Source organism: Schistocerca nitens, chromosome 3 (assembly GCF_023898315.1).
Source record: "Schistocerca nitens isolate TAMUIC-IGC-003100 chromosome 3, iqSchNite1.1, whole genome shotgun sequence".
Classification (NCBI taxonomy): Eukaryota; Metazoa; Arthropoda; class Insecta; order Orthoptera; family Acrididae; genus Schistocerca; species Schistocerca nitens.
In genome coordinates, this window is record NC_064616.1 from 745,656,171 (window position 1) to 745,683,904 (window position 27,734).

Genomic DNA, 27,734 nt, shown 5'->3' on the forward strand with positions numbered 1-27,734 from the left:
CGGTCTAGGAATGGTAGAACGATGGGTTCGATGACGGTTTGGATGTACCGTGCACTATTCAGTGTCCCCTCGATGATCACCAGTGGTGTACGGCCAGTGTAGGAGATCGCTCCCCACACCATGATGCCGGGTGTTGGCCCTGTGTGCCTCGGTCGTATGCAGTCCTGATTGTGGCGCTCACCTGCACGGCGCCAAACACGCATACGACCATCATTGGCACCAAGGCAGAAGCGACTCTCATCGCTGAAGACGACACGTCTCCATTCGTCCCTCCATTCACGCCTGCCGCGACACCACTGGAGGCGGGCTGCACGATGTTGGGGCGTGAGCGGAAGACGGCCTAACGGTGTGCGGGACCGTAGCCCAGCTTCATGGAGACGGTTGCGAATGGTCCTCACCGATACCCCAGGAGCAACAGTGTCCCTAATTTGCTGGGAAGTGGCGGTGCGGTCCCCTACGGCACTGCGTAGGATCCTACGGTCTTGGCGTGCATCCGTGCGTCGCTGCGGTCCGGTCCCAGGTCGACGGGCACGTGCACCTTCCGCCGACCACTGGCGACAACATCGATGTACTGTGGAGACCTCACGCCCCACGTGTTGAGCAATTCGGCGGTACGTCCACCCGACCTCCCGCATGCCCACTATACGCCCTCGCTCAAAGTCCGTCAACTGCACATACGGTTCACGTCCACACTGTCGCGGCATGCTACCAGTGTTAAAGACTGCGATGGAGCTCCGTATGCCACGGCAAACTGGCTGACACTGACGGCGGCCGTGCACAAATGCTGCGCAGCTAGCGCCATTCGACGGCCAACACCGCGGTTCCTGGTGTGTCCGCTGTGCCGTGCGTGTGATCATTGCTTGTACAGCCCTCTCGCAGTGTCCGGAGCAAGTATGGTGGGTCTGACACACCGGTGTCAATGTGTTCTTTTTTCCATTTCCAGGAGTGTATTTTATCCTTTCATCAATTAAATTCAATATATCTTCTGTTACCCAAGGATTTCTACTAGCCCTCGGCTTTTTCCTACTTGATACTCTGCTGCCTTCACTATTTCATCTCTCAAACCTACCCATTCTTCTTCTACAGTATTTCTTTCCCCTGTTCCTGTCAATCATTCACTAATGCTCTCTCTGAAACTATCTGTGGTAGTAGCATTCTTAAATACTGACATTTAATGATTTATATATCTTCTTAGCCTAAATATTAAGACAACATCGTCTCACTCCTTTTTTTCCTTGGCATTTTTGGCTCCATAAAGAATTATCAACAGAGAAACTGACACAAAATTCACTGAATGAACATGTGAATTCAGCTTCGTGGTATGCTTTAACAAATCTGCCACGCATTCCGTGTGCATTACACTGAAATGTCTTGTGGCTACAGCAGTGACAACTCAAACAGTAAAAGCTGTTATGGTACGGATACATGAGCATTTTGAAAACAGAAATATGTCTTCATGTAGTCTGCAAAATTTGGTGATTCAAAAGGTAGAACATGAGCAGCACTCTTCTAAAGCTGACAACTGACTTATTTCATAATATTTCCTAAATTGTTACCCCTTCATCAGATCATTTCTTCAGAAAATTCTTTGTGGCAATATTCATGTCTTGCTAAGAATCCACACCCTTTCTTAATTTACGGGAACTGTGTTTCTTATGACACAATCTTATGTTCTCTAACTTTTGCATTTGAGCAGCTGTTCAGATTGAGCAGATGATTATGTTTGAATAAGCAGTGCCCCATTCCACAGAAAATTCACTATCTTTAGAGTCTCGGTTTCTTTCTACAGAAAGGTGAGATATACCCTGTTAAAAACCAAATTTTTAACATTAGCTGTTGACTGGTGTGGAAGATTGGTCTATCGAGCTCCCTTTGGTAGTTGGATGAAAGTTCCAACCAACGGTCCATTCAGTCCACTGTGAAGTTTTGAATTGTGAAAGTTATCGACATTCATGTTTAGCTGGGATATTGAAGGTCAGTCCAAACAAGGCCTTGCCTTATCTGGACAAGGAAGATACAACCAAGGTGCAAAAGGTGCCCTAGAAGTTGCCCACTAATTACTTTTCATCTCAAAAGCCATCCACTCTGTTGGCATGTAGAACACTTTGAGGCTGATTTCTTTCTTTCTTTGAGAGACTTGCATCATCATTCCAATCTCAGCAGTTAGAACAACATTCCAGCACCCTGTGACACACAAAGTTCCAGTACCTCACTACACAGTGAACAATGAAGCATGCCCATAGCTTGCAGTTACAGATAATTGGTGGTGCTCATCAGATCCTAGCTCTGGAAGCTTGGGATAATGAAATCCATAACCAGCCTAGACTGAATGAGTTCCCTGAGGCGTTTGTCATTTCATATGAGCCAAGTGGCTTTACTGAATGGCATGGATGTGATTAACATTACCCCCAACCTTCCATATTTTAGGCAGACATACCCAGTTTAATACAATAACTGCAGGGTACCTTGGCAATTGTATGAAAGCATTTACATGAACTCATACATCTCAGAAAAATCAGTGGCTTGAGGATTTATTTCAAATTTTCTTATGGTCTTTTCATGTTTCCTTTTTCAGATAAAATGACTACTTGCCCTCATGGCATGAAATTCTATGAGGTTCTTGCAGCACCTACTCATCCTTAACTCGTGGGAGGATAATTATCGCACTATTGAGAGACTGGTTGTCAGCAAAGGTTTTTGAGAACACTGGTATCGAGATATCAGCAGCACAGTGACAATTCTGGATACTGAAATGTTCAAATGCACGTGAAAAGTATATGTTGGCCACTATTTACATGGCATTTCCTCAGCATCTGCCTTGTCTGACAGGAGCATGAAGATAATGAAATGGTGACTGAAATGAATGACTAGACCAGCTTTATACTGAGCAGTGTTTGAGTAGGAAGCTGGTCATAAAGTAACTCTGGGGCTTCAACCACACAGCATTAACTGCAATGTGTCTAAGGCAGAAAATTCAGATACAAATTGCCTTCTGACAGAACTGGACTCTCAACAAGTGTACTGATGTGGAAGGGAGGAAACTACTTCAATACAAAAATTTTTCACGGGTTCTGGAGAGGGAAGAACGAGGAGAAAAGTTGAGTAAGTTCTTAACAACAAAACTGTTTTCATTTAATGTGTCAACAAGTACACTGTGTACACTATCACATTATTGCAGAAATACATTTTTGCAGCAACTACTTACACTTCAGTGAGGTGGGACAATCCTAACTATACCAAAAATTTTCAATCTTTTAAACTGAAATACATTTAAGATTCCAAAAGCACTACATTTCATAAGAAGTGTATGATCTGTTCTTATGGAGAACAGGTAGCTCATGTACTTAGCACACCTAGATATGAATTTTATAGAATTTTGAGTTTGCATCAGCTTACATCATACCAAGGACAAGGCAGAGATGTGCCAAACTGTTTCATCTTAAATTACTTTACTCATTAAAAGATATTTTTAATATGTTTTCATGTTGTTGAACAGTGACCAGAGACTCATAAAATAAAGACCAACACGTTTTCATAACTTATATTACAATATATTAAAAATGAGAATATCTGTGTTGTTCTTGTGGCCATTTGAGTCACCCAAAATTTGTGGCACACCCCACGAAAACTTGCACTAGTAGGCAAGAGGTACACAATGCTTATGCCACTCAACAAAAATCATTGCCTTTAGTTTCTCAAGCAAATGATCATACTCCACCTTAATTCTGTTAAGCAAAAAAGCTATTAATATCTTACCTGTATTTGCCAGAACATGCCTATTTAATGCATCTCCCTGATCATTGTGCAGCCTCTTGATGTGTGTAAATGCTTCTTCGGCTGCTGTTATCAGCCGTGCTCTTCGTTTTTTCACCCTCCGCTCATAGTCATGTTCCTCATAGAAACGTTCATTGTGGCTAGAGTCTCTTCTCCTAGCATGTGCTGCCAGCACTGCCCGAGATTGACTCTGTAATTTAATGACAAGTCTTTGTTCAAATAAAACGTTTGTAATTGTTCAATTCTAATTTTTTATTTTTCCCACTTTTAACAATTTCCTTAATATTACGCAGCTGTAAAAACTAAATTCACATAATTATATTTCCTCAGTATAAGAAATAACCTGTATGTTTCCTTAGCTTCACACTTGAAGCAGGCAAAATAACTGATTTTAGAGATACAATAAACTGACTCTCACATAAGATGTACAGGTGTGGTGTATTGGTTCCAAAGACAGATGGAGAATGTCTGTGACATTGTGGACAATGATGTTGGTAGCAAGTTAGAAATAAGGCACAAGTTAATGAGAGAGTCGAAGGAAGCTTGAGATAGCAGCAGTACTGGAAGAGGGCTGGTCCACTTTATATCCAATAACAGGCCACAATCAATGGAAAGTGTCGACTATTTGAAGAAATTAGGGTACATGGGAGTTTGGAAAACCGATTTATTCCGATAATCCACCCATATAATTTTATTTAGCAGTTTACCAATAAAAGCTGCATGTACTTATAACAAAATGAATATCTTTTATTATTGCAAGGACAAGGACAGTAGAGATGTATGTAGTACAACCTGGTAAACAAAAAGCATGTACTACATTTGCATTGTGTATATACAGTACATATATAAAGAAATAATTATTTAAAAAACCCTTGATTTTCATCTGTCTAACCAAGTCCGCCTGCTTACAAGGAGCTACATCACACACTTTTCTCAGGACAGATATTTTATACTTGTTGCTTTCATCTTGAGATTCAAACCATTGCACAGCAGAATCTAAACATATAAATGCTTCAGAACAAGCTGGTGTACTTTCACTTTCATTTTATACATCATTATTTGATGAAATGCTGGGTGAGATTTATGATTTCGCTATCCTACATGATTTGGTGCCTTGGATCTGCATCATCAACACTCAAATTTTTAAATGTCTTGTTCATCACATTCATGACAATTGAGTTCTTTTGGCATACTGAGCATTTTGGATATATCAATCTGTTTGTCATTTTCTATTGGAGTTTGAGAACTTTCTGCCATACCCAAAATTTTATTCCTGATTTTTTTTTTTTTTTTTTTTTCAAATTCTGTTCCTTTACACAATCCCGTGCTGCTCCGACCAAGTACATCGGATATTTCAAATCAATATTTTTATGATTTCTTAACAGAGTTTATTCTCCTTCCCCTTCTCTTTCCAACAATACATTATACAACAATTCTCTTCAGTAATACTGTTTGGAAGTCTCAATAAAGCATTGATCCATAGGCTGTATTAGGTAGGTTACATTAGGTGACAGAAACATCCCTTTTATGAATGCATCCTTTTCATTTAAGGTATCACTTGATGGAAGAGTTGGTTTGCAATCCAGGATCAATAATCAGTGATGAAAAGAATATGATGCCTGACGAGAGATGGAGATACTTCAAGAGCAAGAAAGAGTAATAAAATTTATGAAATCATGAACCAGCGCAAAGTTTAAGAATATCACAAGAGTAAACAACTTCAATGGGCACGTCACATAATCCGTATGCCAGGGATGTGAATTCCTATTCAAGCTTCCATGACCCTAGTGTACGCCAAGAAACACATAGGAAGATGACATAAAGATGTGGAAGATTAGATTTTTAGATTAGATTTACTTCATTCCAATTGATCTGTAGTGAGGACGTCCTCCAGGATGTAGAAGATGTTAGAAAAAGAACAATACATGACAAATATTTACAACTCAAACAAATAAGCTAATGTACCATTCCGCAGGTCTCAAGTGGAATGATCGTCAATTTTTAATGAACACTATATGGAAGAATCATTTTACAAATAATAAAGTACTGAATTTAAAATAAAAAAAAGTTTTTTGTTTATTTATAAGGTAATAAACGTGTAATACAACTACCATAATACTTATTTACAATGAACACATTACTTCACTGAAATGGTGCAGAAGTTAGATTGTACTCACACACACACACACACACACACACACACACACACACTTATTTACAATGAACACATTACTGCACTGAAATTGTGCAGAAGCTATATTGTACTTACATATATACACACACAAATCAGTTGGTTCTACTGAGAAATTCATCAATGGAGTCAAAGAAGTTGGCCACCAATAAATCCTTTAGGCTTCTCTTAAACTAAATTTCATCGGTTGTTAAGCTTTTTATGGCTGCTGGCAAGTTACTGAAAATGTGTGCTCCTGAATAATGCACATCTTTTTGTACAAGACTAAGCGACTTTAAACCCTTGTGAAGATTATTCTTATTTCTAGTATTGATTCCATGAATTGAGTTGTTGGTTTGAAAAAGTGATACATTTTTAATGACAAATGTCATTAAAGAATAAATATATTGGGAAGCAGTAGTTAGTATCCCTAGTTCCCTAAACAGGCTTCTGCAGGATGTTCTTGAGTTCACACCACACATAACTCTTACTGCACGTTTTTATGCCCGTAAAATTTTAGCTTGGCTTGATGAATTACCCCAAAAAATAATCCCATATGACATTATGAAATGAAAGTAAGCATAGTATGCCAGATTTTTCATTTTTATATCCCCTATGTCTGACACAATTCGCACTGCAAATAGAGTTTTGTTAAGACGCTTCAGCAGTTCTGTGCTGTGCTCCTCCCAGTTGAATTTATTATCAAGCTGTAATCCCAAGAATTTAACACTGGCCACTTCTTCTAGCTGCTTGTCATCATATGTTAGGCATATACTTGTGGGACACCCCTTACAAGTTCTGAACTGCATGTAGTGTGTTTTTTCAAAGTTTAGTGACAAGGAATTGGCTACGAACCAGTGATTAATGTCCACAAATATTTTATTAGCTGATCTTTCTAAGACTACACTTGTTTCGCTATTTATTGCAATGTTTGTATCATCAGCAACCAAAACGAATTTGGCATCTGGTAATGTTACTGATGAAAGGTCATTGATATATACAAGAAAAAGTAAGGGCCCAAAATGGAATCTTGTGGGACCCCACATGTAATTAGTTCCATGTTGGATGATGCCCGATAGCTTGATACATGTCTGTTTCCTAATAATACTCTTTATTTCCTGCCAGAGATATAAGATTTGAACCATTTTGCAGCATTTCCTGTTACACTGTAATATTCTAATTTACTTAAAAGGATATTGTGATTTACACAGTCAAATGCCTTTCACAGATCACAAAATATACCAGTTGCCTGCAATTTTTTATCGAATGAATTAAGCACATTTTCACTGTAAGTGTAGATAGCTTTCTCAACATCAGGACCCTTTAGAAATCTGAACTGTGACTTTGACAGTATGTTATCTGAGATAAGATGGTTATAAAGCGGATTGTACGTTACTTTTTCTAAAATATTTGAGACTGCTGGCAAAAGTGAAATTGAACGGAAATTTGATGCTATTTCTTTATCTCCCTTCTTAAACAGTGGCTTAACTTCAGCATATTTCAACCATTCAGGAAATATTCCACTGATAAACGACTGGTTACACAGATAGCTTAATATGTTACTTACCTCAGAATCACATTCTTTAATTAGCTTTGTTGATATTTCATCATACCCACTAGATGTTTTTGATTCTAAAAGTTTTATGGTGGACATTATTTCTGCTGGGGTAGTGAGGGTCAAATTCATATTATGGAAGTTACTTGAAATGTCTAGTCTGAGGTATTCCACAGCAGCATCTACAGAACTGGACAACTACATCTTTTCAGTAACAGTTATGAAATGTTTGTTAAAAAGTTCTGCAACACTATACACATCTGTCACCAATGTATCATTTACTCTTAATGCTATTTGTCCTCCTCCATGTCTGGTTCTACCGGTCTCCTCCTTCACTATATCCCATATAGTCTTCATTTTGTTATCTGATATGACTATCTTTTCCTTGTAAAATATTTGATTTGATGTCCGTATTACAGTCTTTAATATTTTGCAGTATTTCTTGTAATGTGCTATAGCATCAACATCAGAACTGTTTCGGATTGACAGATACAGTTTTCTTTTTGTTTTACAAGATACCCCTATTCCTTGAGTAATCCATGGTTTGTTTGTAGACTTTGCTCTAACCTTGGTAATTTTTTTTTTTTTTTTGGGAAAACAGTGTTCGAATAAGGTAAGCACTTTATTAGCAAAAGTGTTATATTTTTCATTCATGCCATGAGCACTGTAAACATCAGTCCAGTGAATGTCTCTGAGGAGTGTCCTAAAATAATCAATTTTTGGCTTATTGATTACCCACTTGAGCTCAGATTTAACAGATTTTATATCCTGTTCAGTGTTAACATTTAACAGAAGGAAATGCCTGTCATTATCTGAGAGGCCATTGACTATTGGTTTTGTAATATAATTTTGTTCATTGGACTTTTCTTAAAGATATTATCAATGGCTGTTTGTGAGCAATTGGCTACCCTAGTGGGGAACTTTACAGTGGGAATTAAGTTGAATGATAGTGTTACTAACTCAAATAAGTTTTTATAGGAAGAGTCTTTAAGGAAATCTACATTGAAATCACCAGTAATCATTATTTCTTTCTTTTTGGTTGTTAAATGGGCCAGTACAGCTTCAAGGTGGTTTACAAACAGATTAAAGTTACCTGCAGGTGCTCGATATACACTTAACATTATGAAGGATTTTTTGTGAAATTGTACTTCTGTTGCACATGCTTCCATATACTGTTCTAGGCAAAATTTATAAATGTCTATTTTCTTAAATTTATGACAGTTCCTGATGAATGTGGCAACTCCTCCTTTCTCCATTTCTGATCTACAAAAGTAGATACAAAGCTTTGAATGTAGTCAATTGGGAGTAAATAGCACCAGACAGAATGCAGTGGAGACTGAGTGTTGACACAGGGCACGGTCTACAGGACCATGACTACTGAATAGGTAGGTAGGTAGGTAAGTAAGTATAAAAAGGATTGAAAGTACTCTAAGTTACTGAACATCTCTAACAGTTAACAGAAATCTATTGAGGCATGTCAGTGATGCGGATAAACAAAATGTGCTTCACTAGTTTGACACTTCATGCATAACCCAAGAAACTAACTGATGCAACAATCTTTTCATCCACAACTTGTTAAACCACCTGAAAAATGATTTTAGGTAACATGATATTGAGGAAGCAGCATATAGAGGATGTGGACATCATTGTCTCTCTGCAGGGCTGCTCTCGGTTTACACATTTCTTTTTCTGATACCAAGATGTGATACTCGGATGTATAATAGTTAGTAAGAAATGTTTCTATTTTAACGATCGAGATACACAAGTAATTTATGTTGCAGTACTAAATTTATAAATGGGATGAAAATGGACAGATCAGATTAAGCAACAATTTTTATGATTACTAGACTAGACGTCATTAGACATAGTACAGACAAGAATATTATTGTTCAAAAAGACATTATTGATGTAAGTGTAATCAAAGAAATTTTGAACTCTCTTGCACAACTGCAGAAAAGTGTAAATGATGTTCAAAATAGTGTGCAAGCAGAAGACATGCAATTAAAACCCCAAGAGAGCCAAAGGAAAGAACAATTAAAAGAAGCTAAGAGTAGCATGTATGGGAGGAAGAAAAAAAAAAAAAGAAAAGAAAAAAAAAAAAAAGACCGGAATACAGTCTGTGGAGGAGAGATTAAATCAGGGGCTGTCAGAAATGGAAGGCAAGTTAAGATTACAAATACACAGAAATGAACATGGATGTGTCAGATTAAACGCTGAGGTAAGGGACAAAATTGTTAAGCTGGATGAAATATGCACAGGTGAAAATTCCTAATTTGAAGAAAGATTCAAAAGAAAATTGGAAGAGAGTCATAGTGGCATAATGGAAAAGGTTTTTGCAGCAGATAGTAAACCGGCTACATTAAAAGTTGATGTCAGTACTATAATATAAAAACAAAAACTGAAAACTTAAGAGTCAAAAGTTACTATGATGGAACATGGAAATGTTAGTAATATTATTAATATGCTGCTCATAAAAAAATGATCAGAATTTTAGACAGATGATGGAAAATATCACCCTGCTGATTTTGTTGTATATTGTGGGGATAGATTTGTGGATGGAATGGTTGATTTAAAACAGATTAAATACACAAAAGGGGCAATGGGAGGGAAACTTTGTCGTGGACAAACCAAAATCAGAAGAATTTTGAGACGTATGAAGACTCTGAGAAGGGATTGTCAAATAAATATTGGGGAGAGGTGAAACAATCCAGAATTCAACATGATTTTTAAGTGGGAATGTATATACACCAGGGAAGGGAAACATGAGAGATTTTTGTATTAGGTAAATTGAAACAATGGCACAAATGGAAAAGCCAATGGGGCCCATTAATTATCATTTTCACTTCAAAGAGGAGATTGCCTAAACATGTAAAATGGGAGCTCATAAATGCTCCAGGAGATACTATAGAGTCATTCACTGTTAATGTAGGGAATATGTACACTGCTTTACCACTTAGAAACAGAAAAAAAATTCTAAAATGACAAATAATGATGAGTGGGACAGAAGGGATTACAGAGAAGACCACAGAGACATTCACAGAGATTTCAGGAATGATGGTAGGAGAAATTGGAGACCAAATGATAGAAGAGATTACAGTAAGCCACACTACGATCATGTTGAAGGGCAAGCTGAGGGGGGGGGGGGGGGGGGGGAGGGAGCAGACAGACCTCACAACTGGGGAAACGAGCTGGTATTCCAATCCCACCTGAGGTAAGATCTAAGATAAAGACTAGACCAAAAGAGAAATGCTGATGATGAAGGAACCAATATGTAGGCAGTTTAATTCATTCTGTGTGGAGAGACTTTTGGTGGGAAGGCTAATTTTGGAAAGAAGTTTTTGAAACTGTTAGTATGAAAAGGGAGAGAATATTCAAAGAAAAGATTGTAAATGATACTGTGACTGTTTCAGTGGGTTGAATCAAATGATGGCTTTAATGGTGAAAATTCAAATGTGAATGGTAATGGAAATGCTAGTTTAAAAATTTTGAGGTATGATAATGTGTTTGTTCTTGTACTACAGCTGCTGATAAAAATGTTGACAGAGTGCATATTGATACTAGTGAGCAGCATGAGACCATTGTAAGTGAAGTTACAGGCAACTGTGTTGCTTTACATGTTGATGTTGGGAGGGTGGATCCTTAATATGCTAATATGTATTGTGCTGATTCTGTATGTGATATTTCAAATGTTGTTGATGCTCATGTTAATTCTGAACCTTGTTTCAAGGAAGATGTAGCATATGCATATGCTGTCACTGATGATATTAGTATAGAGGTTGAAATAAATGAGATAGTGAAAGTGGATCCATATAATAGTAATGGTGTTAACCTTATTACAGGAGGGTTTCCTGAAGTCATTATTGGGAACAATGTTTCAGATGTTTTTGTTGTAGGCAGTAGTACTGCAGGGGCAGATATAGTGTAACATACATTGAAGAGGCAAAGAAACTGGTACACCTGCCTAATATCATGTAGGGCCTCTGCAAGCACATGGAAGTGCTGCAACACGATGTTGCATGGACTCGACTAAAATCTGAAGCAGTGCTGGAGAGAACTGACCTCAGGAATCCTACAGGGCTGTCCATAAATCCATAAGAGTACGAGGGGGTGGAGATCTCTTCTTAACAGCAAGTTGCAAGGTATCCCAGGTATGCTTAGTAACGTTCATGTGTGGGGAGTTTGGTGGCCAGCGGATGTGTTTAAACTCAGAAGAGTGTTCCTGGAGCTACTCTGTAGCAATTCTGGACATGTGGAGCATTGCATTGTCTTACTGGAATTGCCCAAGCCCATCAGAATGCACAATGTACATGAATGGAAGCAAGTGATCAGACTGGATGTTTACGAACATGTCACCAGTCAGAGCTGTATCTAGACATATCAGGGGTCCCATATCACTCCAGCTGCACATGTCCCATACCATTACAGAGCCTCCAACAGCTTGAACAGTCTGCTGCTGAAATGTTGGGTCTATGGATTCATGACGCTGTCTCCATACCTGTACACATCCATCTGCTCAATACAATTTAAAATGAGACTTGTCCAACCAGGCAACATATTTCCACTCATTAACAGTCCAGTGTCGGTGTTGACAGGCCCAGGCAAGGCGTAAAGCTTCAAGTCGTGCAGTCATCAAGGGTACACGAGTGGGCCTTCAGCTCCAAAAGCCAATATTGATGATGTTTCATTGAATGGTTCACATGCTGACACTTGTTGATGGCCCAGCATTGAAATCTGCAGGAATTTGCAGAAGGGTTGCATTCCTGTCACATTGAACAATTCTCTTCAGTCATCGTCGGTCCAGTTCTTGCAGGAGATTTTTCTGGCTGCAGCAATGTCAGGTATTTGATGTTTTACTAGAACCCTGATATTTACGGCACACTCATGAAAGGGTCATATGGGAAAATACCCAATTCATTGCCGCTTCAGACATGTTGTGTCCCATCTCTCGTGCGCTGACTATAACACCACATTCACTCTCTCTTAAATCTTCATAACCTGCCATTGTAGCAGCAGTAACCAATCTACAAGGTGTACAACTTTGCTTCCGCCATTTTTTCCCCAACATTTGAGGCTTTAATGAAACAAATTGTTTACACATGTATCATTCAGAGTATTTTCCATTGCTGGCCACTAATTTCTCCCTCCTTTCTGGCACTGTATGAATCCTGCGTCAAAAAAATTGTTCATCTTCTGAAGCGATCCATGAATCGATCCAATTTCTCACTTCTCCATGAGATGGGAAGTGTTGGTCAGCCAGGCCATACGCCATTGATCTAAACAGATAATAGTCAGAGGGAGTAATGTCTGGAGAATACGGCAGGTGGGGTAGGATTTCCCATTTTAATGTTTGCAAGTACATTTTGACCTCTTTTGCAACGTGGGGTCAAGCAGTGTTGTGCTGCAAAATCACTTTATAGTGCCTCTCGCTGCATTGCGACCATTTGTCTTTTAATGCTCTGCTCAAATGCTTTAATTGCATTTGATAACGAGCACCTGTAATTGTTTCACTTGGTTATAACACCTCATAGTACACGACGCCAAGCTGGTCCCACCAAATGCAGAGCATGACCTAGGAGCTGTGAATATTCGATTTGGCCATCAACGTGGAACCATGGCCGGGATATCCCCATGATTTTTTGCATTTAGGGTTATCGTAATGAACCCATTTTTCATCCTCGGTCACAATGCGATGCAGAAATCCCTTCCTTTTTGCCTCTGAAGCAACTGTCCACAAACACAGAAACGCCGTTCAACGTCTCTTGGTTTCAGCTCACAGGGGACCCAAGTTCCTTCTCTCCTAATCATACCCATAGCCTTGAGACATTTTGAAATGGCTTGCTGTGTCACTCCCACTAATCATGCCAATTCTTCTTGAGTTTGACGCGAGTCTTCACTCAGCAATGTCTCCAATTCTGCATCTTCGAAAACATTATCTCTTCCACCACTATGCCGGTCTACAACATTAAAATCAACATTTTTGAAGCATTGAAACCACTCACGACATGTTCTTTCACTAATAGCATTCTTACCATATGTACTTGAGAGCATCTGATAAGACTCAGCTGTTGTTTTCTTCACATTGAAACAAAACAGTAACACCTCCCGCGAATGACGAGAATTAGGCTTGTAAACTGACATTTTCAGTCAGGAACAACTTTATGATGCAGACACAAATTGACTAATGTTTGAATCAGGTTATTTTGATCAAGGTCCAAGCTAACTGCCTGATGTCTGATCTGTTTCTTTCAACCGCTACTTACTGTTGTCGCCACCTATTGGCAAATGGCAGAAGCAAAGTTGTACACCTTGTAACAACTATGCCAGATACTTGTCTTATACAGGCGTTGCCGACCACAGCACTGTATTCTTCCTGTTTACAGATCTCCGTAATTGAATATGCAAGCCTATACCAATTATTTTTGCACCACAGTGTAGATGTTACTGGTGTAACTATTTCTTTATGCACATAAGATGAAGTTTATTCTAGAAAGGAGGCACTAGCAGTCATACCTAATGCAAATGACGATGTTAAGGCAGCAGTCAGTTAAGGACACGAGTGAAAATTGTAAACAAAATGGAATTTCATTTTCCTGGGTACCAAGTCAGGACTAGATGAAATTAGTGGGGAATATGTAAATGTAGTCAGCAGTTTAGAGCCACAAGAACAGAATTGGCAGTCAGAGATACTAAAGCACAGTGGAGAAAAAATTTATTGTGGTGAAATGAAATAAATATAAATTATTGGCAACTACTGAGGAACATTTTGATGAAACTGATATGGTAGAGGGCAGTTTTGCAGTATGATGTCAATACAGCAGGGGATACAAGTTGTGGAGATGTAGATGCCAGTGTAGTGTGTGTTTAATTAAAATGTAAAGTTGCTTTTGGGAGTAGCAATAAAGCAATGAATCATACAGTGGGAGAATTCAACATTACAACCATGGAAGATGCTACAGATGAATTTGAAAGCACTGAGAAGGATCTGTTAGAAAAAAGAACCTTTTAGAAGTAACAGGGTGGTAATATTACAATCAAAAATTGAAGTTAGTGTTGGGGGTTTGAGACTGAAGCACTTCTAGATTCAGGTAGTGAGGTTAGTGGTGTCTCTGAGCTGTTTTATGAGTATCTGAAATCTATTACACAAGTTATGGAATTGCCATTCATTGGAATACAGATTACGTATGCAACCCATATCTTAGGCAAATGCTGGGATGGTTCCTTCGGAAGGGCACAGTCAACTTCCTTCCCCACCCTTCCCTAATCCGATCGGACCAATGACCTCGCTGTTTGATCATGTGGCAACGCCCCCCCCCCCCCCCAAAAAAAAAAACTCTTGTTAGGACATAAGTAATGCTGTGTTTTAAGATAGGTGACACAGAGTTTTGTTACAACTGTGTGGTTATATCTGAAATCTGTAAAATGATGTTATTGGAATGGATTAGATGAATGATGTAAGAGCTGTTGTACACTGCAACAGTAACCAGTTATGAACAGAAGGAAGTGGGACTAATTTGGTCATACAGTATAACGAGGGAAAATAATGACAGCATACCTTGTAATGGATAAGAGGGCAAGAGAAAATGGTGAGCAGTGGGGGCAGAACTAGAGAGCTTTTCTGATGTGCCAGGAAAGTTGGATGACTTTGAATGCATTATAAAAATGCCACATGAACAATTCATGCAGAGATCATACCATATAGCTATTGCTCTAAAGAAGGCAGCTGAAACCGAGTTGGAAAGTATTGTAATGCCGACCAGAATGGTCGCGGGGTTGAAGTGACAGAAAGCGCGTGGCGGGACCCACAGAACGGCCCGCGAACAACAACACAACGGGGGTGGGACGGACATGACCAACGAAGGACAGAACGAACAACAACAAGATCGAAACAACGGAGTCACAAGAAAACCTAACAACCACGTCCACTCGTACACAGAACAAGAAAGTAAAAAAGCTGTCTAAGGCGAGGCGATGTGTCCAGAGACGTACGCAAGGTTAGACTGACTGGCTGAGCGAGAGGCAGACGCTTAAATAATCTATCGGGGGCACCGCTATTGGCAGCTGGAACCACGTGTTCCACTGTGGCGCCCTCACAGTAAATGCGGGCCAGGAGGCGTGCACCACCACAGCTTACGGCACAATGGCGCAGACACCTCTAGGGGTCTTCGACATCTATGACATCTGGCGGGGACTCAAATTCCGCGGCACGCGGTACCACAGAAAGAATGCCGCAGATAGGGATAATGGAGAAAAGCAACAGTCAATATAATAATCCACTAGCTGTTAAGAGGAGGGAAAAATCAGTGAGACTAATGTTCGATGGCAGAAAGCTGAATGCCATAATATGTGGGGAAACAGACCATCTAGAAAATATGAATGATCTGCTCTATCAGTTCCACCATGTCTAAATAAAGCCAGTGTTGATTTGATGTTGGTTTCTGGCAAATTTCCATACTCAAGAATAGTACGCAGTATACAGCTTTCGTGTGTGGGAGCAGACACTACCAGTTTAAGGTAGTCCCCTTTGGTCTGAAAATTGCTATGGCAGCTTTTATAGGAGCATTCAATTGTTTGATGTAGAAAACTTATGAGCAAACTGATATATTGATGGCATTTGTTGACTGGGAAAGTCACTGCCATTCACTGAGGGAAGTGTTAAGTGGTCTTAGAAAGGCTGGCATGAAGCTAAAACTATGCACGTGTGAGTTTTCAAGGAAGGAGACAGAATTCTTAGGATACGTTGTCACACCCACTGGAAAGATGCCAAAGAAAGGCCGGATACAGGCTACAGTTACATGCCCCATTCCTAATAACAAGAACTAATTACAGTCCTTTTTAGGAATGTGTAGCTTCTACCAAAAGATAATCGGGAATCAAGGTCTGAACACACCAAATCTGACCAAGTTACTGAAGAAACATCCATCTTGGATGTGGACACAGAACTGCACTCAATATTTTCAGCAAATAAAGGACAGCTTTAGAGTAATAGTGGATTGCTGTAACACCCAGATGCAACCTTTCCTTACTGTTTACACACTGACAGAAGTGGTTCTGGTTTGGGAGTGGCACTGTCAGAGGGGAGGGGGGGGGGGGGGGTAGGTAAGTGGACATAAAGCCAAGTGGACATAAAGCTTTGAGGAGTATAGCTTTTGCATCAAGGACACTTCCCAAACATGAGCAGTGCAATGGGACCACTGAAAAGTAGTTGGTAGCAGTTGTGAGGGCATTTGCCAAATTCTGGAACCATCCACTGGATCACAAAGTGATTGTTTTCACTGACCGAAGAGCGGCTATTTACGTAAATGTAAACTAGACTAATGAGGCGGGATATGTTCCTGCAGCAATTTAATTACAGCATCCAGTACGTAAAGGGTACTGATAATGTTGTGGCTGATTTGTTCTCGGTGGGAAACAGGGATATTTTATGAGAGGAAGACGATGAAAATAAAGAATTTAAAATGTTGTACATAAAGGATTTGACAAGTGAGAAAAATATTGGGAGTATGTAGGGAACAAGATCTCAAGCTGTAACAGATGAAGAGGAGCCTTGGAACAAGAGGGGAGGAAAATTTGGATAAACACCACAAAATACATAAGGGAATTTTGTTCAGAAGGGCAAACAAAAACAGTGATGAGTGGAAGTTATGTCATCCAGAGGACTATGTCAATGATTTAATTCAGCATGTGCACTTGAGCTATGCACACCCTGTGGACTTGAAATACATAAAATGCCATGTTCAATAACATGGTCAGATGAGCACAAAAACAACTTGACATCTGTCAGAGTTGAAGTTAGAAATACATGCAATTTAAATACCAGAGAAGTAATCTCAAAGTTGAAATTTATACTGAAGTTTGATTTCATAAAGGTCTATTAACTGTGAAATTTTCAGATTTTTATCTGGTCCCCCAACAAAGATATTGCAGGCCACGAAATGGAAAAATTAATAAAATACATTTTTAAAAATAGTGTATTTTTTAAGTGTAAGCTGCTCACCATTTACATTCTATAAAAAGTAACTATACTATACAATGTAATAGCAGAAAAGATAATAAAACTGAGAAATTAATCTTTCTTTGGAAAACTACTGTTAAAAAATTGAGTTTTCTTATTTGTGGCTGATAACTTTTAACTATTAAAAATATATTAAAGAATACATTCAGCTATGTGATAATGATGTTAATTTGTAGCCCAGTGTGTGTTGAACTAAATGCATTTTATCTGAAAGGCTTAGAACAATCCACTACAGAATAAGAATTGGGGATCTGTTATTGGCGAGAACTAAGGAGAAGAACACCACAAGGAAACAAAGAATTTTTTTAATTACATTATGGGCCTTTTGAAGTAATGGCAATTCCACATCCAAGTACATACTGTGTTTGGTTTGCTCACAGTCAAACAAAATACTTCGGGTGAGTAATATAAATGAGATAAAACTGTATAAAGTAAGGGGATCATGATGGAATATACTGAAGTAAGGAGAGAGAGAGAGAGAGAGAGAGAGAGAGAGAGAGAGAGAGCGAGAGAGAAGGGAAGGGAAGGGAAGGGAAGGGCAGGGAGGGGAGGGGAGTTGTGTGTGTGTGTGTGTGTGTGTGTGTGTGTGTGTGTGTGTGTGTGTGTGTTTGTTTTCTTATAGATTTGTGTGCTACTTTTGAGGGTAAAAATTGTATAGTAGTCCTGAATAATGGGTATTAGTTCATCAGTGGCCATGTAATAATATTTTGTGAGAGTCTGTCAAGTGCACACTTAAGAATTTTGTTGTTGCTTGGATTTTAATTTGTATGTGGTTGTTACACAGTAGGAGAATAAATTGAGCCATTTCATTTACATGTTGGAGATTAACGGATAACTTTCTTGTGAGATGTGGGGGTTGGAGTTCATTTTATTGATGCTGAGGGACAGCTATATCACAGTAGGAAATATGTATGTTTTACAGGGACACAGAAAAGTTCATTATGAAACTGATAAAAACATGTCGCACATTTGTTGTTCTGAAAAATCGTCTGCAGCATAAGAGTAAATGCATTTTTAAGATGTTCACTGTTTTTTCTTTTCCAATCTTACACAATTTAAAAGAAAAATTTGCATTTTTTGCATGTGGGTATTTAATATGGTATGGAAAGTAAGTTTACATATCTTCCACATTTCGGGCATATAGGTGAGATTACCTGTATATTTTGTACATATTTTAGTTATATTTACTTGTTACTTCAAGTCTTATGTGTAATTAACTATTCAGTTATCTGATATTGGAATGACCACTGGGTACATATGTTTTCATTCGGTGGGATTGTTTTTAAGTGTTACTTTAAACTGTAAGTCTTTCAGATTAGCCATTGAGAGATTCTATTCTTCATCTGTGATTTGACAAAAATTCGGGGGGGGGGGGGGGGGGGTAATTATAACATTACAATAACATCGATGGTTAGTGATAAATGACATCTAAAGACTCTCTGAAAGTAATACAAAGATTTTATTTTCACATGTCTGTTGTTTTCACTGGAAATCTGTACTCCTAAATATTGTATCCATGTGTCACATCTTGACAAATTTTCCTCAGAACTAAAACAGAGTAATGATATTTCATTAAGAACAGTGTAATTTGTTATTAAACAATAATCTTATAATGCCAAAATGTGAGAAAGTAGTGGAAATCATTATTTTGGAGAGACCACTTTGTACGTCTGAAATGTGGCGGAAGCAGCGCAAGTAGTGAGGGGTCCAGGCGGATGTTGTGGGGGGTCTTTTCCATTGGGGCAGTGCTGCAGTGTGGATATGAACTTGGATGCGAACTCTAGCTGGAATAAAGTATGTTTTAAACTGTGATTTTATTTGTCCCAACCAGCTGCATTTGAGTAATCAAATCATTACATAATGCTAATACTGGCAAAGACCTAGGTGATATCATTTACTAGAGAGCCAACAAGCTAACTGAAAAAAACAGTAAGATTTTCAGAGACCAGGCCCAATATATAATATAAACTATACATCTCCAGCAAAAAGAGGGGGGGAAAAGGGGGTGAGGGGTCATATTACACAATGACATATGAATGTTTTCACAACTCATGGCGGAACTAAAGCTACTGACTCACCGTATTTACACTGAGGTGACAAAATATATGGGATACCTCTTAATATTGTGTCAGACTTCTTTTTGCCCAGTGTAGTGCAGCAATTCCATGTGTCATGGGCTCAGCAAGTCATTGGAAGTCCCCTGAAGAAATATTAAGCCATGCCTGCTTCTATAGCCATACATAATTGCGAGAGTGTTCCCAGTGCAGGATTTTGTGCACGAATTGACCTCTCGGGTATGTCCCATAAATGTTCGATGGGATTCATGTTGGATGATCTAGGTGGCCAAATCATTCACGCGAACTGTCCAGAATTTTCTGACATGGTGCATTGTCATCCATAAATATTCAATCATCATTTGAGACCATGATGACCATGAATGGTTGCAAATTGTCTCCAAGCAGCTGAACATAACGATTTGCAGTCAATGATTGGTTCAGTTGGACCACAGGATCCAGTCCATCCAATGTGAACACAGCCCACACCATTATGGAGCCACCACCTGCTTGTACAGTGCCTTGCTGAAAACTCAGATCCATGGCTTTGTGGGGCCTGTGGCACACTCAAACCCTACTACCAGCTTTTATCAACTGAAATCCTCACTCACCTGACCAGGTCACAGTTTTTCAGTTGTCTAGGTTGTCTGGTCATGAGCCCAAGAGAGGTGCTGAAGGTGATGTGCTATTAGTAAAGGTACTTGCATCAGTCGTCTGCTGCCATTGTGCATTCACACCAAATTTCGCCTAATAGATACATTCACCATACGTCCCACATTGATTTCAGTTGTTATCTTGTGCAGTGTTGCTTGTCTGTTAGCACTGATAACTCTATGCAAATGCCACTGCTCTCAGTTGTTAAGTGAAGGCCAACAGCGAAGGCATTGTCCATCAGACGTAATGCCTGAAATTTAGTATTCTTGGCACACTCTCAACACTGGATATCAGCACACTGAATTACCTAACAATTTCCAGAACAGAATGCCCATGCGTCTAACACCAACAACCATTCCGCATTCAATGCCTGTTAATTCCTGTTGTGTGGCCATAATCATGTTGGAAACCTTTTCACAGCAATCATCTGAGTACATATGGCAGTACCAATGCACTGCCCTTTTATACCTTATGTCATGATGCTACTGCCATCTGTATATGTGTATACTGCTATCCCATGACTTGCCACCTCAGAGTAAACCATTTCAATACGCAGTTTGTATAAGAAGTACAACTGCACCATCTTGTGTGTATTATGAAATGCTCTTCCTGATCATCAAATTCTATGGTAAACACATCTTCCAGTATAAGAGTGCAGCTGTCTTTATGTCTCACTGTGTACACTGCCTCACCTACAATTACTGACCTACAACACTTTATCTAGAGTTAAATTTATCAGGTCTGATATAAAATGAGCTAAATATCAGTTTCCAACATATATAAAAACAAGGCACACAATTATCTACGAGAGAGAAACCAATACAACAGGCACAATGTGTGAATATAGTGGAAAATTATAGTAATTACCTGCACTGAAGTGTTGTTGATTCCATCTACATCATAGAATTTAAAACTTGAGCCACTTTTGTGCGACTTTGAAACTGGTAACCGTTCCAGATATGGATTATATATAGGAAAATCAGTGTAGTAATGTTCTAACACCCAAACAGCTGCACGCTGAATGCTTAGCTGTCCAATAGCATAGGAACGGCTCTCACCGTCAGGGCTTCGTACAATCTAGAAATGACATATGGGTGAACAATTAGAGAAGCACTGAATTATCCAATGTACATCACAATTTATGATCAAATGCAACTTGGCTATGGGACACAAATTAAACAGCATGTTATACTAGCAGGATACTGATACAGACAAAAATACAGAAAGATAATAAATAGGTGCAAAATGCAGTCACAGATTAGGTCATAAGAGAGTCCAAGTTTGTTACACCTTTACATTTTTGTACATTTCAGAAATTTATCATAGTCTCGGCCCACAAAAATTCTTACCAGCAGCTTCCATCAATTGATTTACGTATACCCATTAGGTCACTCATTTCTACTGCTATTACTGCCTGGCTTATGTTTCTGGTAGTCATAAGAATTTACTTCTAGGGAAAGGTATTCCAATATTCATTGTTTTTGCCATGAGAAATGTGATGCACCACAATTACTATTATTTGACACAGAGAAATACAAACATGGTCACAGCAAACAATAACTTGGTCACAAGACTAGGTACCGCCACATTCCAGTTCAAAAGTAGTGCACATCATTAACTCAGAGTAAAATTTTGGGATGTGACTGCAGAAAATGTCTTCCTACTCAGGTATAATGGATTGCTGTCAATGTCTTCAAATTTACTGACATTAAAAAGGAGAAAAATGTGACAGTGCTGACGGAGAAGGAGGTGCAATTGCAAACAAAATGTTGATACTGAGTACCCTGACTACTTACAAATTATGCGAGGAGGAACACGATACCAAGTACAATGATATTCAAGATTTACTCCAAAAGAAGTAGTGCACACAATAAATACTCATTTGTGGATAGAAATATATGTGTCATTGGGCAGCAATTTCTGCATTATTATGAACACAAAAAATGCCAAATTTGTGAAAACTTCACAGCACTTGACTTCAAGATTAACAAGTGAACTATAATAGAAATTGTTCTTTCTATTAAAATATTTCATTTTCAAAGTTGCCAAAATAAATGAATACTCATGTGCAAACAAGATATTTACAGAAAAAATGGAGCATAATAACCAACGCAGCAAGTGGTTTATTTAGAAGAAATGTGGATTCAAACCCACAACATTTCTTCAAATAAATATTTGCAAAGCGACAGTGTACAATTAGAATTGTCAAACAAAATAGCCAGTCTGTTTTAATTGCTATGCACACAGGCGGTGACATGGATTCTGTTCTCGGATCACTTCTCATATATGATTCAAAATGCAAAACATTGTACTATCATTCAGAAATTGACAAACCAAAATTATTAACAAGATACACAGATATCCAGATTATTCCAAGTATACGTCCTAGAAGTATAGCTTTGATAATGCTCCATATCACAACAAGCAAGAGAGTAAACCCTCTCCCTATAGTTCACTAGAAAGTGAAATGCAGTCCTGGCTGGCCAAGCATCCCATACATCCTGAGCCAGATATAAAAAAAGTTGAACTTGGTTAAGGAGCAAAAACCTTCTCATGTTTATTCCAGACACAAAATTTTGCAAGGAAACAGCTTTGTTCACCTACAATTGCTATCATACCATCCAGACCTAAATCCCACAGCACTGACCTGGAATCTTTCAAAGAATAAAATCTCCAATCAAAATAGTCAAGCATCTGCAGCTCTTGGAGCTGAAATACTAACAGTTGATGCTTTTGTTACTGTGACTACAGAAAACAGCGCGAGCACTGATGGATTAGGCAGCTGAAAATAATAATCTAACAATTTTTAACATGTTGCAACCCTGTCAGCAACTGTGATAAATTAATATGTCAAAAACCCACCTCAGTTGCGAAATGTTACTGGTCTTTACCCAGGTTTCAGCTAGAGTAATCTAGCCTTCTTCAGATGCAAAAGATAAACTAATACTTGCCAGAATAAGGCACGGTCAAACATAAAAAGCTGAAGTACCATGGTACCATGTCAAGCTATGTTACTTAGCTGAGGAACAGCCCTACTCCCACTTCGTGGAAAGCAGTCGGTTAGCTGCCAACATTACGTTAGAACTGACTGTGGCGCGCAGGTGAGTTTTATTCCACGTCACCCTTGTGACTACAAGTTTTCAACCTTAGTCAAATTTCACATTAACAAACTGACATATTACTCCATGTATAATTGAAATTATTTTATTTCTGCCTTCTCCTAACCCTGAGAAGTTCTCGCGTTACGGACATACAACCTTGTTCATCCCCCGCATGAACTCGTGCAGAACCATACAACACAGTGGTGATCATACGCGGTTTTAATCTAACAACTTATTGTCTAAGTAAATTTCTCATCAGTTAATAAAGTATCAGTTTACAGTTAATGCTTATCAGGATTCTATCTACTTAATGCCTTGTTCTCTCACAAATTTACGGTTTAACTATAGGTAATTTCCCAGTACATAACATAAAGACAGCCAATGGCAGGCACCTTTGACTTTCCGTGCGTGCATGCGCGTGATCCATCGTCTTGCTCGGTACACATCCATGTGCCACAGTCAGTTCTAACATAGCATCCGCAGCTAACCGACCGCTTTCCACAAAGTGGAGCTGGGGCTGTTCCTCAGCTAAGTAACGTAGCTTGACACGGTACCATGGTACTTTAGCTTTTTATGTTGGACCGTGCCTTATTCTGGCATGTATTAGTTTATTTTATGCTTTTGAAGAAGGCTAGATCACTCTAGCTGAAACCTGGGTAAAGACCAGTAACATTCCACAGCTCAGGCGGATTTTTGACATATTGAAAATAATAATACTAGTCAGTAATGACGCAAACACAGAGTTGTCATTAATGTCCACACCAAATAGCAAACAATGATTCGAGAGACACAGCTAAGGAAGATAGTAACATCTCCATGGTGGGTCATTCTACCGATGCTGCCAGCTATGGTCACATAAATATACTGTAGGTCTCATTTGCATTCTTGTTTTACATGAGCATTTAATTATGAATTATTAATAAATGACTTCTGTACCTGAGTCACATTTGTAAAAGTACTGAAATTTATATTCCCACCCTGTTCTTGGGTATAAACATGATAGTGCCACTGTGGCCTGCCCTTCAATTCAGTTTCCTGGTTCATACATTTATGAAATAGATAGGGTTTCAAAACAAATAAAACCGAGGACATGGGAAGCAATAATCATTACACTTAGCGGCAACTTAAGAAGTCCATACAGTAAGGTAAAATTATATCAGGTAATTAGTACACTTACATTCAGTGAAGGTAAAATTATATCAGATAATTAGTACACTTACAATCAATGAAAAAATAGTCCACAGTTGTTTCAGTGTCTTTGCTATACAAAAATTAATCCCCAATGTGATGTGTGTGTGATGTGGTATTTATTGATTTCAAGTTATCAAATTTTGCCACAGTTACCAACTTTCAGCAACATTCCTTACATACAAAAATGATGAAGTAAAATCATAGTGAGCTGTTTGTTTTATGGCACAAAAACAACTAAAGTCATATGTGCCCAGGCAGAACCATAGAATATGAAGATGAAAAAGGAGTTAAAAGCAACTACACATTAAGCCCAATCAACGGAAGGAAAGAAACCTAAAAAACATTGACTTCCTCTTGGAGAAAGGGCCACAAAATATGCCATAGAAACAATGGAGGTCCTGAACTATAAATTTAAATATAGTCGCCACTTTGCTAGGACAGATAAAAAGTAAAATGCAGTCAACAAAACGTGCCTCATTTGCTAAAGCAGCCAATAACTCAGATGGCAAACATAAATTAAAACATAAGTGGTTAAAAAAGGGCATTCCATTAAGAAATGGCTAACCGTCAAAGGTTGATGACAATGGACACAAAGTAGTGGGGGCTCAACACTTGGTGATGGCTGAAAGACAGCGCCCAGTACACAGCCTACCTAAAATGATCTCATTAAGGCGTGAGGGCAAAGAGGAGGTCGACCAAGCCGCAGGGAGAGGTTTAACTCCCTGGAGATTATTCCCATGAAGGGAGGACCAGTGGCAATCCCAAAGTGACACCATCCGCTGACAGATGGCAACACAGAGATCATCAGAGGGAGAAAAAGAACTAGCGAGCCGAGGTAAGAGGACTGCAGCCTTGGCAGCAGCAGCAGCGGCCTCGTTTCCAGTCATATCGACGTGACCAGGGACCCACATGAACCTCACAGTGGCTCCACCAAGAGTGAGCACGCTTTCCTGGAACCAATGCACTAAGGGATGGATGGTGTACAGTAAACACAGGCTCTGAAGGGGACAGAGAGTTGAATCAAATGACAATTGAAAAGCCTGTATCACCAGATGTACCATGTGGCCAGATACAGGGCAAAGAGCTCTGTTGTAAATACTGAGCAGAGTTCTGGAAGCCGATACTGAAAATTGTCAGTGCCAATGACTAAGGCACACCCAACTCCGCAGCCAGTCTGAGAGCCATCAGTGCTCACAAAGGTATTATCACGAAATTCTATGCAAAGGCCAAGGAACGGTAATAGAGGCAAGTCTGGAGTAGTTCCTTAGGAAGTGAATCAAGTGTAAGGTGAACACAGGCCACTGCACGAAACCAAGGTGGTGAAGGGTTCACATCCATTATACTGCGAGCTGTTGGTGGTTGGTTGGTTAAAAGGCAGGAGAAGGGACCAAACTACGAGGTAATCGGTACCTTGTTCATAATAAAACAATGCCACAAGTGTGGGAATAAAATGGATGAAACATATTACACAAAACAGAAAGAAAGGAAAATCAACATGAACAAAGGGAAGGCAACCAACATTAAAAGGAACAAAAGAGGACAAGAAAACAACAGAGAGACACTAGAAACAGAAGAGAGTAAAACATGAAAGCAGATTACAGTGGCTGGCCAACCATGAGATAAAAGAGGGAAAGCCAGCCACTCTGCAACACACTAAAAACTCCACCCTAAAAGCACTAGGGTGGAGGACACAAAGGGACAAAGGACATGCACTAAAACCCACTCTCACGGATAAAACGTAAGACTAAAGCTGCTGTGGAGGCAACACGGAAAGCAGGGTGCTGGGAAAGTTAAAAGCCTCCCGCAGAGCGGCTAAAAGTGGGCAGTCCAGCAAGAGATGGATGACTGTCATTTGGGAGCCACAGTGACACTGACAAGGGGAGGCCGCCAATTGTGAAATTCAGATTCGATTCATACTGCGCATAATAAAAGCTCATGGCCAGAGGTGTAATGTGGCAAAGCACTAAGATGCACTTCTCAGCCGTTGTCGAGAAAATCGACAGTTAAAAGAAACCGTTGCGGTGAAATTTCTCTCTACGATTATTGACATTCTCCAGCGTCGTGGCGCAGCGGTAAGCGCTCGGGTTCGTAATCCAAAGGTCGCCAGATCGAATCTCGCGCCATGCAATTTTTTTTTATAATTAGCTTTTTGTATATATGTCTGCTTGTGAGATGTCTGCTTGTGTCTGTATATGTGTGGATGGATATGTGTGTGTGTGCGCGCGCGAGTGTATACCCGTCCTTTTTTCCCCCTAAGGTAAGTCTTTCCGCTCCCGGGATTGGAATGACTCCTTACCCTCTCCCTAAAACCCACATCCTTTCGTCTTTCCCTCTCCTTCCCTCTTTCCTGATGAGGCAACAGTTTGTTGCGAAAGCTTGAATTTTGTGTGTGTGTTTGTGTTTGTTTGTGTGTCTATCGACCTGCCAGCGCTTTCGTTTAGTAAGTGACATCATTTTGCTTATGCATGTTGGTGAAGGCGGATCGCTCTCCAATTGTACCGCCTCCATTTTTCCGTTTGTTTAATAGGGTGTACCAAAGCTCTCCCGTCCGCACTGATTTTCGACGATGTTGTAAGTTGCGCTAGGGACCACATCTACCTTCTTTCGAAGTTAGCAGGCAACTACGCTAGTTATGCGGCGGCTCGTTTCGGCCCATTCAACATCTGTTCTTCAAGTGTAACGAGCGAGTAACGGAGTTTATATTTCATACCTGCCACAGCAAATTTGTGTTCGTGGGGTGTCTATTCTAATTCGAACGTTTGACTTTACGCTATACGTATTCGTTTCGGAATATCGTTTCTATGTCTTCCGTTAACTATACGTGGTTAACATTATGAAGACAATTAATAACATTTGTAAAATACAACTTTGTTTACGGAAAACATAATGATTATATGCATAATTGTTGCAACTGATTGCCGGGAATTTTATATATATATATATATATATATATATATATATATATATATATATATATATATATATATATATTTGAATTACAAAAAACAAATACTAAAAAAAAAAAGTTGCATGGTGCGAGATTCGATCCGGCGACCTCTGGATTACGAAGCCGAGCGCTTACCGCTGCACCACGACGCTGTAGAAAGTTATTAATCGTAGAGAGTATTTCACCGCAACGGTTTCTTTTAACTGTCGATTTTCTCGACAACGGCTGAGAAGTGCATCTTGGTGCTTTGCCACATTACACCTCTGGCCATGAGCT

The 27,734-nt window shown here is 39.3% G+C and overlaps 1 protein-coding gene across 1 annotated transcript in view; it reads right to left on the minus strand.

Moving 5' to 3' along the window:
- Positions 1-27,734, minus strand: part of LOC126248728 (vang-like protein 2-B) — an 84,024-nt gene that overhangs the window by 21,174 nt on the left and 35,116 nt on the right. Inside the window, exons 6-7 of the mRNA XM_049950045.1 lie at positions 21,087-21,296; positions 3,757-3,964 (exon numbers count right to left, since the gene is read on the minus strand). Coding sequence (XP_049806002.1) covers positions 3,757-3,964; positions 21,087-21,296 — 418 coding nt within the window. The remainder of the gene's footprint in view (positions 1-3,756; positions 3,965-21,086; positions 21,297-27,734) is intronic.